Here is a 17,022-nt window from a genome sequence, read left to right as displayed (position 1 = left end):
TGGAGATCGCGTCGAAGTTTGGATAGGATTTGTAGAGTTATAGATGTTTTGTGCGTAAGATATAAAAACTAAGTTTGTGCAAAAAGTTCCATCCGAACCCAATGGCAGAAAAAAACAATCTAAGGATGAAGTAGATACCCATGCACACTATCGTTCAAGGGAGGAGTCACCTATATCGTGACTACAAAGACTTCTTCCAAGACGACAACAACATGCAATCATCCGAGCCCAACACCAGATGGCGATCTAATGCAAAGTGTACTATCTGCAGCTCATATGCCTCGAACATATCATTTTGTTATCACCACCAATATTGAGTTGACAACTTTTAATTCAGAGTTAAATATCACAATGCTTCAGTTCTTCACCCTTACCTCCCCTGCCTTGGTCATAAAGCGGAGTCATGCACTGCTCATCATCAGGCTCTACTTTCAGCAGCCTGATTACGTAAAATAAAAACATAGCCTTCTGTTAACTTTGAAATGAAAACACAATACTTATGTTTTGACCCAGTGCATATTTAAAAATTAAGTCAAGGCTGCGAGCTACTCTGAAAATACCTGACAGCTACTGGTAGCTTGCGATTGACGAGTTGGAGAAACCTCGCTTAGAGAATGATAGAGGTACTGGATAAGCCTGACACATTATCAGGCTGAACAGTAAGCTGAGACAAGTCTGTAATTTATCTACTACAAGAGGAAAAGCATGCAACTAATTGGAAGTTCTACTTAAAAGTTGAGGAGGAAAGCTTTAAACTTTCTTGGGATACAGGTTATGAGGCATCCAGTTTTTCCCTAGGTGCTTAATCTAACCCCTATCCTTAAAGCATCACACAAACACGTTGCCTATCTCAACAGTAGGCAGAGTAGTCTTATTTAACATGGTCTCCATTTTCAGATTACTATACTTCCTTCAAAACTACCAAATACAAAATCCGAAAGCGTTTGGTTCAAACAATAAGGGCCTGGTAATTGATACAATTGTGACAGAAATGCACTGGGTTCCTGCTATCCAGGTCCCTAGTGCCAGATCTCTTACCCTAAAACTGCACAATTATTCCGCCAATTGACAATAACTTTAGTACCCTTATAATCCATAATTCCCTAGTAAATGGTAACCCTGGTACTGAAGGCATGGGTACTAAAAAGGGTCTCTAAGGGCTGCATCACGTATTGTGTGCCACCTAAGGGACCTCTAACCACAGTCATGAAAACTGCCACTGCAGGCTGAGTGACAAAGTGCAGACAAAAGTGAAGGCACAACGCACAAGTTACTACTTGTATAACGATATATCTTTAAGAGACATTAGTTAGTGATAGATTCCTTACCTTAGAATATCCCCAGGCGTCAGACTGGATCCGCAAATTTTTGCGTAGCAATACCCCTGTGCGTCGGTAGGCGTCGTCCGCGGCCGTCGTCGGCGTCGTTAGCGCCGGAATGACGTCGGAGTACTTAGACGCCGCCCATGCGCACTGACGTTAGTTCTGATACACAGCTTTTCAGCGCCAGATACGCAGAGCCATGATAGAACCAACACTGGTGCCATGAAACTAGGGCCCTGAAAGGGGATGACCTTAACCCTAGATATCGGTTCGCAGAACGGGGAGGATGGGTGGGTCGGTAAGGAATCTATCACTAACTAATGTCTCTTACAGATATATCGTTATACAAGTATTAACTTGTGCATCTGAAAGAGACACGTTAGTGATAGATTCCTTACCTTAGAATAGATACCCCAGCAATACCAACCCCGGTGGTGGGTCTGCAAACCAATAATCACACCAGAATGTCCTGGAGAATGGAATGGCCAAAGAAGCCATCGCTCTGGACTTGGCTGTCCAGGCAGTAGTGTCTTGCAAACGTGTGCAGCGAGGCCCACGTAGCTGCCTGGCAAATGTCCTGCAAGGGCATTCCTCGGCCCAGGGCAGTTGTAGTCGCCGTGGCCCGAGTAGAATGAACCCGCAATCCAACAGGGGGCTCCTTTTTGGCCAAGGAGTAGCATGCCTGGATACACAAGATGATCCACCGCGAGATGGTCCGCTTGTGCACCGCCTTTCCCTTCTTAGCGCCCACGTAACCAACAAAGAGTTGGTCATCCACCCGGAACTGACGTGTGCGATCCAGATAATAAGAGAGCGCACGTTTTGGGTCCAGACGGTGGAGCCTCTCTTCCTCTTTCGAGGGATGCGGAGGTGGAAAGAAGGTGGGCAAGGTAATGGACTGCCCGATGTGGAAAGCCGTGACAACCTTGGGCAGGAACGAAGGTCTCGTCCGCAACACAACCTTGTCCGGATGGACAGAGAGGAAAGGAGGTGTAGAAGAAAGAGCCTGGAGCTCAGTCAATCTCCTGGCAGAGGTGATAGCCACCAGGAAAGCAGTCTTTAAAGTAAGAAGACGGAGAGGACAGTTATGGAGCGGCTCAAAGGGAGCACACATTAGATAAGTAAGTACAAGATTCAAGTCCCACTGGGGCATCAAGAAGGGAACAGAAGGGAACATATGAGTGATGCCCTTCAAGAATCTGTTGACAATGGGGGACTTGAACAAAGAAGGCTGATCAGGTAGCCTTAGGAAGGCGGAAAGGGCAGAAAGGTAGCCCTTGAGAGTGCCCAGAGCAGAGCCCTGCTGGGCAAGAGAAAGAAGGAAGAGAAGAACCTCAGAGAGAGGGGCAGAGAGAGGATCCACAGCCTTTGCTGTGCACCATGCCACAAATCTGTTCCACCTGCAGGTGTATACAGACTTTGTGGAGGGACACCTGGCTGCCAGGATCGCAGTACAGACTTCGGGAGGCAAGTCAAATGGCCTCAACCTCCGCCGCTCAATCTCCAAGCTTGTAGGTGGGGACTGGACAGGTTCGGGTGCAGAACCGTCCCCTGCTGCTGCGACAGAAGGTCCTCCCGAAGAGGCAGACGAATAGGGGGATCGACTGACATGCTGAGTAGCTCGGGATACCAGTATATTCGTGCCCAGTCCGGAGCGACAAGAATAACCTGGGCCCGGTCGCGCCTGATCTTCAGCACTCTGGGCAGACGTGGTATAGGCGGAAAGGCGTACAATAGACCGCAACTCCACTCGCGACAAAAAGCGTCTCCGAGCGAGTGCCGCCTTTGAAATTCCAACGCGCAGAACTGATGACATTGCGCGTTCTCTTCTGTGGCGAAAAGATCTAACCGAGGCTCTCCCCATTGCTGAAAGAGGCCTTGCGCTACGTCCGAGTTCAGACGCCATTCGTGATCCATCATGCACCGACTGCTGAGTTCGTCCGCCCTGGCATTCAGAGAACCTGCCAGGTGTTGAACGACCAGGTCACGCCCTGATGTTCCAGCCACTGCCAGAGGCGGAGAGCCTCCTGGCATAGGGTCCACGACCCCACCCCGCCCTGTTTGTTGCAGTGCCACATGGCGGTGGTGTTGTCCGTGAACACCTGCACTACACTCCCCCCGGACAGAGGGGAGGAATGCCTTCAGTGCTAGTCGGATCGCCCGCAGCTCCAAAAGGTTGACATGGAGCCCGGACTCCGCCGGAGACCAGAGGCCTCTGATCTCCGCCTCTCCCATGTGGCCTCCCCAGCCCTGGAGGGATGCGTCCGTCACAACCAAGTGTTCCGGGTGGGGTAGGGAGAGGGATCTGCCACTGACCCAATCGCGGTCCGTGAGCCACCACTGCAACTGTCATGCAGTGCCCTCCGAGATCAAGACATGATCGGACAAGTTGCCCTGATGCTGGGCCCACTGAAACTTCAAGTCCCACTGAAGAGCCTGCATCCGCCACCGGGCGTGATGCACCAGAAGGATGCAGGAGGCCTTCATCCCCAGAAGCCGCAGCGTCAACCAGACCGAGACTCGGGATAAAGGCTGAAAGTATGGAAACAGAGCCTGAATATCCCGAACCCGCTGTTCGGGAGGATAAACCCGAAACTGCGCAGAGTCTAGAACCGCTCCGATGAAGAGGAGCTTCTGAGAGGGACACAGGTGCGACTTCGGCACGTTGATGGAGAACCCAAGCAAGTGCAGGAGGTCGGCCGTAGTCTGGAGGTGGCTGACGACTGTCTGGGGTGAGCCCGCCTTCAACAACCAGTTGTCGAGGTAGGGGAAGACGGACACCCCTAAACTGCGCAGATGAGCTGCGACCACCGCCATCACCTTCGTGAACACCCGTGGGGCGCTGGTAAGGCCGAAGGGGAGCACGGTAAACTGAAAGCCCTCATGGCCTACCGTGAACCGCAGGTAATGCCGGTGGGCCGGCAGGACGGGGATGTGAAAATAAGCGTCCTGCAAGTCCAACGCTACCAGCCAGTCTCCAGGGTCCAGGGCAGCTAAGACCTGAGCCAAAGTCAGCATCTTGAACTTCTCCTTCCGGAGGAAGCCGTTGACGTTCCGTAGGTCCAAGATAGGGCGTAGGCCCCCGTTGCCCTTCTTGGGTACCAGAAAGTAGTGGGAGTAACAACCACACCCTACTTCCGGCCCAGGAACGCGCTCGATGGCCCCCTTGGCCAAGAGGACCGTGACTTCCTCCTGCAGAAGTTACAAGTGATCCCCCGACACGCGGTGGAATTGCAGTGGCATGGCTGGAGGGGTCGCCTCGAAGGGGAGGGAGTAGCACCTTCGGACGATCTGCAGCACCCACCTGTCCAATGTGACAGTGCGCCAGTGGAGAGTTGATGGCGAACCCTGCCCCCCACTGGCGTCACATGGGCCTGAAAACTCTGACTAGGAAGGTTTTGAAGCAGGTGCTGCGGAGGGAGGTGTGGACTGGCCTCACCGTTGTCCCCGACCGCCGCCACAGCGGTTTCCACGGCCGCCACCGCGATGTTGAGCATTCTGCGGTGCGTGGCTGGCAGCACGTGTGGGGGTGCCCCTTCAGTGGCCACGAAAGGAGCAAAAGGCACCAGTTTGCTGGCGTGTGGACGAGAGGCCCAAGGACTTGGCCGTAGCCCTGGAGTCCTTAAAACGCTCAAGCGCATGGTCTGCCTTGTCGCCAAAGAGGCGACGGCCATCGAACGGCATGTCCAGAAGTGTGGCCTGGACATCGGCCGAAAAGTTGGCGGACCTCAACCGGGCCTGGCGTCGAACCGCCACTGTCGTTGCCATCGCCCTGCCCAGTGAGTTCGTGGAATCCAGCCCTCAACGGATGGAATATCGCGCTGCATCTCGGCCCTCCACAAGGGCTTGGACGAGTTTAGCCCGGACCTCCTCCGGACATTGTGGCAGCACGTCTGCGACCGTGTCCCACAGGGTGTGGGTGTAGCGGCCCAAGAGACACGCACTATTGACAGACCGCAGCCTCAAACTCAGGGACGAGAACACTTTCTTTCCGAATTGTTCATATCTCTTGGATTCCCGATCAGGCGGAGCCGTCGGAAATGCGGTCTGGGAAGTAGAGGCCTGGATAACCAGGCTCTCGGGGGTAGGATGGGTGGACAAAAAGCAAGGGTTGCCCGGGGCCGGGCGGTAGCGTCTGGCCACGTTCAATTCCACAGGCGGACCTGTGGCGGGCTTGGACCAAGTGCCCACAAGAACGTCACACAAGGCCTCATTGAACGGCAGTAGAGGCTCACTGGAGCTTGCCTGCGGTTTGAGTACCTCAGTGAGGAGATTAGTCCTCACGGCCGCGACAGGGAATCAAGGTTTAAGGCCTTGGCCGCCCTCGTCTACACTACACTATAAGCAGCCCCCTCCTCCGAAGCCACGGTGGGAGGGAGACAAATCCAGTGTCTGGCGAAGTGTCAATACCACTGGCCTCCCCAAGCTCATATGTCCAGTCCTCTTGAGACTGGCACTCCAGTGCCAGAGGGCCCTCAGACCCCTCCCAGTCACCCTAGTCACCCGTCTCCTGTAAAACGGTTGCAACAGACAGGGCCTCCTAATGGAAATAAAAATCTCCAAAGGCAGTCTGAAGCGACGCCCAGCGGCGCCGTTCCGGCGCCAGAGTCGGACCGAAGGGAAAATTGGGGACGGCGTCCACAGTGGGCGCCGGGGGAGACACCCGCGGGGCCGGCGCCGGTGAGGTCGAGAGGTCGACCTGCAACAACCCGGAAGCGGATCCGGTGAGGTCCTGCGGCGCCGGGACCGAAGTCGCCGGCGGCGTCAGGGCCGAAGAACCCGACCCGCTAGGGCCTCCAGTCGGGACCGTCGGGCCCGGAGGCACCGCGGAACCAGACTGAGGAGGGAGGGACCTCATGGCCATGAGGTACCGCTCGATCTCCTGCGGCGACGCGCCATGCCCAGGGACCCGAATGAGTGGGGCAGGCGGCGATGCTTGTGACTCCGTTGGAGCCGCGTGGGTGGGGTCACCCGAACCCCCGGCCGCATCGTGCAAGCATCGGGGTGGGTTGGAGGAACGATGACGTCTCTCCGACCTCTCATGCCTCTCACCTGAGGACTTGGATCCTGACGACCGATGTCCACTCCCGGAGCTGCGATGACTCAGACTCCGACCCCGCGACCGGTCCCTCTACCTCCTGTGGGACCGGGACCTGAAACGCAGCGGGTCCGAGTGCCGGAGCTCGAGTCGCTTGCGGGACCGCTCCCGCCTAGCTTTAGACGTCAGGGCCCGGCAGTCGGACCAGGTGCGGTCGTCATGGTTGAGGCCTAAACACTTCAAGCACCGGCGATGGGGGTAGGTAACCGACATCAGTCGGTCGCACTTCGAGCAGGGTTTGAACCCAGGCATCCCTACCGGCACCGTTCGAGTCGAAGACTCGAGGAGAGAAATTAACAAAAAGATCAAAAGTTTAGTCAAAACATTACTAGGGGTAGAGCTTCTCCGGATCTGCGCTAGCTGGCGCGGAAAAAAGAAGAACTGACGTCAGTGCGCATGGGCGGCGTCTAAATACTCAGACAACGTCATTCCGGCGCTAACGACGCAGACGACGGACGCGGAGCCGCAGACGATGCTTACCGACGCGCAGGGGTATTGCTACGCAAAAATTTCCGGATCCAGTCGGACGCCTGGGGATATTCTAAGGTAAGGAATCTATCACTAACGTGTCTCTTTCAGATATGGTATGTCTCCTGTGCGCCTTGTCTGCCGGCACTGCATCTAATATATGTAAGTCACCCCTACAGCAAGCCTTAATGCCCTAAGGCAGGGTGCATTATAGTACATGTGACAAGCTATCTGAAGGAGGAGATATGCCCCTGTGATATCCAAGTCGATTCTTGGTCATTACCAGGTAACAGGGAAGCCATCTTGAGTATATGTACTGGGCACCAGCAATTAAGAGTTCCCAAGCCACCTGATGGCGTCACTGACACCAAAGATGTCCGATATCAAGCACATTGTATTAATTAACCCACACTTCCAGTGATGGATTTATTAATGCATGCACCCAGAGGGTACCTTAGAGGTACCCCCTTAAATCTACTCGTCCACCGGTGTGCTGGCCGGTCCTGTCCAGCCTGCCACCACAGACATGTTTCTGACCCCCTAGAAGGTGGGAGTCCCACTCTGTGGTCAGAAATAATGCCTGCTCTGGCAGAAGGTGTTTACATCTCCTCCAAACAGAACAGCTAGCAGTCAGCATATCACTGCAGAGGCTTCAGAGCCATGCAGCCTTTAATATGCGGTCCCAACATTCCCCAGCCCTGAGAAAAGCCACACCCTGCCCGGAGGCCCATTTGGTAACAGTACATGCAGGAAATTAGTATACGACGTAGGCATGGAGCACACCCAGGTCAGTCAAGCCCCACTGTAGGAAAATTACGCCATCTTGGTGATAGCAGAATTTAGGGAACTGGAACAGGGTCATGTCTACTTCCAACAGGAAGTGGTCATATTGTCATGCGTTTCTTGCATAGCCTATTGTAGTTTTCCCTATGTTAGCCAGACTGTGAACGTTACTATATAAATAAGCTTGCTTTTGTGCCATATTTTACCTTCACACGGAACCTGCATATGTTTTCCCATTCTGTTCTTTTCCTGGGATTTAATTTGAGCTCCACCGTAAAGATCAAATACGAATGTTCCTTGTTATTCTTTCTGGCCAGGCACTAGCACCTAGACATAACACAAGAATGCAGCTGTTTATGTGCACACATGTCCTATCCTATAGAGGAGTACATGAGCTACCGACACACATGGAATGAGAGTTCTGATACAAGAACTCTGCGTCCGCTGAAATGTAGAGCGTCCATCTGTGTATGCTAAGGTACGGGGTCTGATGGTAATCCTAGAGATCTTTCATATAATCATTTAACTTTAGTAGCAGGAGATGTGGGTTAGGTCACTGTCCTATACAATTACAGTGCTTTTCATGGTATATGGATTATTAACCATGCTTACAGTATTTTTATTATGCATCTGTTTTCCAATTGTGTCACATATACTACATTACAGAGCATGGTAGTTTGAATAAATATTCCAAATCTTTCTTCATATCTCCTGGTTATCTCATTGTGGACAATAACGAGTGTGAGAGCAAAAGCATGTGTCCTGTTACCACAATCCCTGAGAGGGTTGAGCGGGTTGTGTTCTAGGGGTGCCAATTCATTTGTTTCTCTGGCAAGGTTAGGAGGGCAAGAGAGGCACTACAGCTAGACGGCACATATTCATGGACACTGAGGTGGTATGGTGACTCTATCCCTGCATACTGATGTTCTATTGTTCCCAAGATAGTTCTGTTCAAGATCAGAATCCCTGCAACAATATAGGGGCGTAGTGACCACAAGGGTATATATCCCATTGACTACTACTCTCCACTCTCCCTAACGTCCTTAAATTTAGTATTTAGGCGTTCCTTGAACCCCGAACTTCAATTACCACAGACTGAAAAGAGGGAGAGGACACTGAAGAGCCAGCCCCACAAGAACTGACGACTGCTGTGGGCTTATCTGACGCCAAACCAGGTCTGCAGCACAGAGATTCAAAAACTGCAAAGACAGGACATCCTGCAGCTGTGCATCCTCCACAAGTCTTGGAGTGTTGCCAGCACTTTGCCCAGCAGCCAGCATTTCCCTTGGAGTATAGGAGATATTCCCATGCAGCCACTGACCAAGATGCCTGGCATAAAGAAGCTGCTGTACACTGGGTCCACCGACCCATTAGCCGCCCAAGAGAGGGTCAGTGCACTCAAGGAGGTCAGATCTGTTTTCTTCTCAAGCCTGAAGACGCCAGGACTTCCAAGGGTCCCCCTGCACCAATACTGGACCCAATGCTGGACCCTTGCCGTGACAAAAGCTTGTTGAAAGTCAGGACTCCAACCACAGCACCGACTGCCATCCGACGAGAAATGTCCGCACCGCAGAGGCCAACACGAGAGTGGCCCAGGTCTGCTGTTTTTGTCCTCTTGTTGGCCCCGACTGACACCAGTGAGCGCCTTGACACACAAGAGCTAGCCAACCACAAATACACTGCACCTGAGCGACCCGGCCCAGGATTAAAGAAACAGACTGATCCCCTGTGTTCCCAGGACCTTCATAATCCTGACAACCGTTGGGACATCCTGGACTTGTCCCCCCTGGCAGCCTATTTCCAGGTGGTCCCCCTTCCTTTCTACTGTGTAGCGTGCAATGCTACCAACCCGTCCAGCACCTCTGCACCCGGACACACCAGGGCAGATACGACCAATCTGCTGCAGTAACTTTGGTACTTGTCCCTTTACTACTTCCCGGTCTAAACGGGTCCCACGGAAACGCTCTATAAGTATATGAATGTAGTAGATTTTCTTTCTCCAATAGGAAAGCATTATACGTAAAAACACACTGTTGGTTAACATTGCTAAAACTACAAAAAGTTTATTATGAAAAAGTATTTACCTGATGAAGAAGTTCTTGGGTTCAAAGCACATATAAAGATACCGGTTATTTTTCCAAATTGGTGTGGTTCTTCTTTTTCAGTGTGTGCATCATTTATTGACTATGTGCCACAAATGTCTAACATTCCTTTCTGATTAGCTTAATGCTGCCACACTACCCTAGGTAGAGTACCTTGGAATTGCTAGAGCAAGCCCCTGTCCACTCATAAGGGCTAGCAGGACTCTTTACAGAACATAGCTTTTTTTGGTATACTATATAAATACTCTATAAAGAGTCAGCTTTATCTTGTTCATTTATATGGGCTAATAAGAAGCTGAGTATGGTATTTAATAAATGTGTTCAGTCATGATATGATGGCAGCTTCACAATGGCAGATGAGCAGCTATCTTCCTGGGCAGCCCAGTTCTCACTCCTAAAACTGTTGCTGTTTGGATCATGTGAGGACCTGACAGTCCGGGTGGAGGTGCCAGAGTTGAAGGAACTAATAGTGCTAAGTGGAGTGTATCAAGGTCCAATATTGGACACTCTGACTTCTGATACAAAAATGGTACCAAGCTATTGGAATAAAGCAATAAAAAGGATGGGATGAAAAAAAAAAAAGTTTAACAACTAAAACTCACTCCGGCATATGAAATCCCTCAAAAGAGGCCCTAGGCTAAAAAATGTTTTAGATTGGGATTATATCGGAATCACCAGGGTGGGAGACGTTTGAAATAAGAATAATATCAAATCAGTCTCTGCTGGAAAAGAAATCTTTGAGATAAATAAAACCCATGCAAATGATGGTGACAAAACTTTTGGTTTTGGTCAAGCTAATAACATGCAACATAGATGCATGATAAATCATTAAGGGAACATTCTCACATTCATCACAACACATGGCATTTTTGAGAAACAACTATTTATAATATGTTAAAGTAAACTTGTTTACTTCTTTATAGCCCCTCTTGCTTAGCAGGTTTAAATTCAAGAAGCATGCAATTAAATGTTAACTGTTCCAAAGACACCCAAATTCACAGCAGAATACATTCAGAAATACTGAATATTTTGTAACTCACCTGCAATGATATCATCAAGTGTGTCAGTAAGAGTCTGTGCTGGCTTTGCTACCATTAATCCATCTGTAACTTCAGTCAGCAGATCCTGATCATGTGCATCAAAACCTTCTTGTTCAACCATCTGCTGTGTATTTAATATTTTCTGAAGCTCAAGGCAGCTTGACTGTTTGCACTCTAAATTACTGGATACATTTAAAAGTGAAGGAGAGAAAGACTGAATTGAGCTAAATCCCATTTGTGCATCTGCTGGTTGTGGATGAGGCGGCTCTTGATCTTTAGACGACAGTTCATCCACAAGATGAGCATTTGAGAAATTTCCCTCATGTGAACAGTGCTCAGTTTCCAACTGCGGAGAAACATCTTTGTGTGGACATTGCTGCATATTAAGCAGCACCTCTTTCTGACCATTAGTCTCCAAATATTCTTTGGTAAATTGCTGCTGAGTTTTCATCTGCAATTGTCTTTCCACTTTCTGAAGTTCCTTCAATATTTTCTTTTTCTTCTGCACCTGTTCTTCTCTATTCTTTTTCAATTCTTCAATTTTATCTTTGTTTAAAGGTTCCCCTTGGATTAATTCCAAAGATTTCAGTTGTGCTTTTTCAATAGCGCTAATTCTCTGACCCAGTTCATTCAATTTCCCTTCCGTCTCCTCTACTATACATTCCAGCGGTTGATATGTGCTGAACGGAGTTAACAATTCCTGATCCGCAACCTGAAGAGAGCCAGGCACCTGCTTGCATGCACCTAAGAACAAAAACAAGTTTTTCAAATTGACACCAAAATCATCTACCAATAACGTGACACCCAACGCATAAAAACAATCTAAATAAACAAACTCGTAGCTCATAAAGGATGCATAAAGCTGTCCTTATAAACTGTGAGATCAACTAGTCACATTTCTAAGAGATATAAAACACAAGAATGAGTTAATAAACCAATTGCTAATTATAATAGTTATATTCTTCTCACAAAAAGATCACTTTGGGTCTCTACACATGAAAGCACTTTGGAATACTACCCTAATAGATAGGAAAAAAAGCTGTGGCAAAGCCAATAGCTTTCACCTATGAGAAAACTACTGGCTTTGTTATTTTTTTAAATATATGCTGCACAGCCATGCGAGATACTGTGCAACATGGCTTAAAGAAAAATACTTAAAAGCACTATGAAACCGACAGCATTGACCATGTCACAGCACTTTTCTACTTTCAGCCATGTTGCACAGCAGCCCATACTGCTGTGCATTATGAAAAAAAATACCACAGGTGTTTGGGGGAGGGTTAGGCAACACACAGGAGGAGGGCGGGAAGCACATTGGAGAGCGAGAGAGAAGGGGGGGTGAAACAGGGGGGTGGGTTAAAAACAATGGAAAGCAGCAGGAGGGCAATGGGTTTAGCAACAATGGAAACTGGTAGGTTTGAAACAGAGGAGAGCAGGTGGAGAAAAACAATGGGGGTTAAAAACAACGGCGGGGATGAAGGAGAGGTACTTTAGACACATGCACTCTCCAAGAGTGCATGTGGAAAATTACCTGTGGCCGGTGGAAGGACACTGGCCACAGGAAGCAGTACGTGGTCCATGCTCCATGGCATGCACAAAGACTCCAAAGCCGGAGGATGCTGACCAACAGGAGGAAAAGAAACGAAAGACGTGGGAACTAACCAATTGTAAGTAATAGACAGCCTGTTCAGATTTATTTTTTTTAGTACATGAGACTTTGCGAGCACAGCGCAAGTGCTGTGCAGACGAAGTTTAATGATTTGGACCAGATGTGCAAAGAACAAGTTACTTACCTTTGGTAAAGTTCTTTCTGGTGGATACTATATTCAACTGCAGATCCCTCACCTTGCAATTTTCCCCAGGTGATGGACAGGATATAGAAAACCTCTTCCATAGCAATGCTCCCAAACATCACAGGGTGTCATCAAGCAACTTCACGCTTACTCCACACTTTCGTAAAAGTAATAAGCACCACACTGCGTGCTGAAGTCTGTTTCATCTCTAACTAATTCCGCACTCTCAGATGCAAAGAGTGAACAATTGTGCAAAACAGTGTGTTGAGTACAAACTTGGGACCTTTTTTGATGCTAAAGGGAGGCCACTGCACAGAACAGGAAAGAGAGAGGGAGGAAAGTGATGACACTGGGATTAGAGTATCCACCTGACAGTAGTAGCCCTGAAGTGATGTTCTTATGATGGATAGTTCTTAGCGGAGATTCCTCTTTTTAGGTTCTGTGGAGTGAACTCGAGCCAAAAAGGTTTGCAGGTCTTTGCGGGCTAAATGTCCTTCCAACTGAACCAGGCGTCCAGGCAAGAGTGCTCCATGAATGCATGCACCGACGCCTGCGTCGTAGCCCGGTAACGATCGAAGACAAGCACTCCATGCGCCAACACAGTTGTAGCAGCGTTAACTTTCGTGGAATGAACTTTTAGATCTTCTGAAGGCTGCCACATGGCAATGTGTAGCAGATTTTAATGCATAGGTCTATCTAATTCAACAAAGTCCTCTTCTGCCCAGTCTTCCCTTTCTTCACTCCAGAGAACCTGACAAAAAAATGATTGTCCATGCGGTAGTCCCTGGTACAATCAGTGTAGAAGCTTCAAGCCCTTTTGGGGTTCAAACGATGGAGAATCTCCTCCTCTTTCGAGGGGTTAGTGGGAGCAAATAACATTGGCAAAGGGATGGACTGCCTAATATGAAAAATAATTTTGGAAAGAAAGCAGCCAGAGTCCTCAGCACCAACATGAATAAAGGTGGTGTTGGGCGGCTGCCATTAAAGTTCACTCACACGATGAGCTGACAATCACAATTAGGAAGATGGCCTTTAAGGTTCGGAAATGCAATACGCTGCTATGCACAGGTTCAAAGGGCGTTTACATGAACAATATCAAGACCAAATAAAGATCCCACTGAGGTATCAAAAAAGTATTTGGAAGAAATGTGTATCAAAGCTTTAATAAATCTCAACACAACAGTAGATTTAAACAAGGATAGCTGGTCTGGCAAACTTAGAAAAGCCAAAAGGTCAGGCAAATAACCTTTAATAATTCCCACTGTAAGGCCTTACTAATCCAAAGATGAAACAAACAAATAGAACAACCCTGAGATTTGCATGCAAGGGTCATTCCTGCGAATCCTACAACTGGTGTAGGAAATTGTTTTTTGTTGTCCCCCCACTTTTTGCCCCTTTTTACTAGATGTTGGTTTTGAACTCGGACAGGTCAAGGAGGCCTGCGAACCTCCATGCCAGTGCTCTTACCTTAAAACAAGGTGTTGTCTAATTGTAACACAACTAGCTAAAGACTTTAGCACCCCACTAGGTCCCTAGTAAATGGTACCCTCTGGACCTATGGCATGGGTACTAAAGAGGGTCCCTAAGGGCTGCAGCATATCTTATGGCACCCTAAGGTACCCACACACAAATTCCACATGGATTGCCATTACAGGTTGCGCAACATGGTGCAAACCACAAGTGGAAACATGACATGGCGCACTCCTGTCTGTCATTCTAAAGTTACTGCATCTAATCTATGTAAGTCACCCCTACAGCAGGCTATTGAGCCCTAAGGCAGGGTGCATTATATTTTATGTAAAGACATATCTGCATGAGCAGATATTCCCCTGTGATGTATAGTTTTATTAGATATTACAACTGAACAGGGAAGCCATCTTAAGGTATGTACCGGGCACTGGTCAAAATTAGTTAACCAGCTACATAATGGCTTTACTGACACACATGGCATTTGTTATCAAACACCTCGTATTAATAAACCCACACTGTATCCAGTGATGCATTTATTAATACATGCTCCCAGAGGTACCCCTGAACCCTACTAGTCCTCTAGTGTGCTGGCTGACTGGTCCTGTACAGCCTGCCACCACACACAAGAGTTTCTGAACAGTGTTGCTAGTCATCTGGATCACCGAAGGAGCAGAGCGGTAGGAGAAAGATCTTCGTGCTCCAGGAGGTCAGATATGTCTTGTTGCCAATACCCCTTCCGCCCTAGCAAACATCTATCCTGGGGACCAGACCTGTTGCAGCAAACAAAGCTTATTGCTGATCCAGTCCGGACTCCAACAGCACAAATCACAACCTACCATCAAGGGACGTCAGGATACAACAGGCAGCCCGAGAGGGGCCCTGCAGCCCTGTACTCCTTCAACAAGTCAACAAAACACAGAGTTATCCTTTGACCGACCGCGACCCAGCGCCTCAAAACACCCCAGCACCTGCGCTCCATAGCCCTAGTTCGAGGAGGCAACGATCCAAACGTAGTCCTGAGACCCTCAGGAGCTAAGCCCACCCTTGGGTTTGGCCAGACTGGCCGCCTGCAGCGTCTTTAGGCAGGAACCGAGAACCACGAGAGTCTCTAGCCAGAAAAAGCATCACTGCACACGATCCCCCAGCAAGAGTTTGAGTGGACTGACTGTGCTCCTTCTAGCCCAAGACCCTCAAGACCTGAGCTCCCTGCATTCAAAGGGACTGACCCCCCCCCCCCCCCCCCACCCCCACCCCCCAGTCCCTAATTGCAGCCTCTTTGCAACGGGACAGTTTCCCATTGGCTTTCACGGGGCATCGGACGCCGAAAACCATCTCTGCACCCGGACGTCCCCGAGCAGATAGAGTGGGACCTGTTGGTGCCACCTTGGACCTTGCTCCCTACTTACCTTACGTCCAGTAGAACAGTCCTGTAAGTAATCTCAAAGTACTTACCAGATTACGGCAATCTTGCTGTCTAATTTCATATAAAAGTCTATGTTTTTATATATTGATGTTGGATTTCTTTATTGAGTATGTCTCCGGCTTAGCGACTGTGTGCCATAAATGCTTAATATTAGCTCTTGTTAAGCTTACACTACAGGAGCCAAACCAATAAAGCTAATTGCCACTGCTCAATCTCCAAGTTCGGAGATGTAGATTGCATACATTCAGATGGAGCACAGTGCGCTAAAGCCGAGACTGCAGGTCCTTGGGAAGTGGCTGGCGATTAGAGGAAAGATGCTTAGACTCAGAAGATCCAGGCTTAGGCTGTGTGTCCCTCCTGAGGCGGAAGCCAGGAGGTTTTGCTGTCCTGTTATTTTCGTGACTTTTAATTCACTTGTTAATCTGCTTGATTTAAAAAGCTTTTAACTGCAGATACCTCTCCCCACCTCTTCGCTGCCTGGGCCACTCTCAGCCGAGTATTGACGCTGTGGAGTTGGTCCCGGGTAAACATTTACGGCGGCCATATTGAGTGTGTGCAAGCGCTCTGACGCGCTCTAGCTGCGCATAAAAGGGGCATTCCTGAGCCCTGCGCTCGATTAGGCTGTGTGCTTGTGTCCCTACTGAGGCGGAAGCCGGGAGGTTTGCTGTCCTGTTATTTTCGTGACTTTTAATTCACTTGTTAATCTGCTTGATTTGAAAAGCTTTTAACTGCCGATACCTCTCCCCACCTCTTTGCTGCCTGGGCCACTCTCAGCCGAGTATTGACGCTGTGGAGTTGGTCCCGGGTAAACATTCACGGCGGCCATATTGAGTGTGTGCAAGCGCTCTGACGCGCTCTAGCTGAGCATAAAAGGGGACAGACATGTCTCCGCGCAGCGGACGCGAGCAGCGGACGTGCCGGATTCGTGCCAGAGTCCTGCCCATCTGCGCCCGTCAGCGCCAAAGAGGCGCCAGGGGCCAGGGAGGATGACCCAGCGAACACTCCTCTCGTAGTAAGCCCCGTCTATTCCCTATGCACTCTCAAAGCACTCAAGCCATCCTGGCAACCTTGTCATCATAAGCATGTGCCTGACAGACTTCGGGATGGTCTCGAGTGCTGGTGCTTTAGGGATACGAGAACCACTTCCCTACTCACACCCTTATGCGCTCAGACTGTGACAAAGGAACAACACCCGCCCCTTCCCTCTAGGGAAACAGGCTTTCTAATCAACGCTCGTTCCCTTGTCAAAAACAATATTGCTTTCCGAGATTTCATTTCGGAGAGGAAGCCCTCATGGGCCTTTGTCACCGAAACTTGAGGTTCCGAATCCTCTGGACCCGAACTGGTTAATGCCATCCCAGATGGTTGTGCCTTAGTGAGACTCGACAGAGAGGGCCGTAAGGGTGGGGGAATTGGCATCTTACACAAAAACTCAGTAAACTGCCGTATCGAGTGTCTTCCATCTCCTCAGAATTCCTTCCAGGCTTTACATTTCTCTCTTAGCCCCTCTCCTACGGTATCCT

General features: G+C 49.4%; 1 protein-coding gene across 3 annotated transcripts in view; it reads right to left on the bottom strand.

The window, feature by feature from the left end:
- Positions 1-17,022, bottom strand: part of ANKHD1 (ankyrin repeat and KH domain containing 1) — a 1,478,908-nt gene that overhangs the window by 1,043,940 nt on the left and 417,946 nt on the right. For all 3 annotated transcript variants that reach the window (XM_086931463.1, XM_086931465.1, XM_086931464.1), the window contains exon 15: positions 10,814-11,557. In XM_086931463.1, the coding sequence (XP_086787589.1) occupies positions 10,814-11,557 (744 nt within the window). The remainder of the gene's footprint in view (positions 1-10,813; positions 11,558-17,022) is intronic.

Source organism: Lissotriton vulgaris, chromosome 7 (assembly GCF_964263255.1).
Source record: "Lissotriton vulgaris chromosome 7, aLisVul1.2, whole genome shotgun sequence".
NCBI classification, from domain to species: Eukaryota; Metazoa; Chordata; class Amphibia; order Caudata; family Salamandridae; genus Lissotriton; species Lissotriton vulgaris.
The sequence above is the reverse complement of the archived record's forward strand: the minus strand, read 5'-3'. Positions and strand labels throughout refer to the sequence as shown.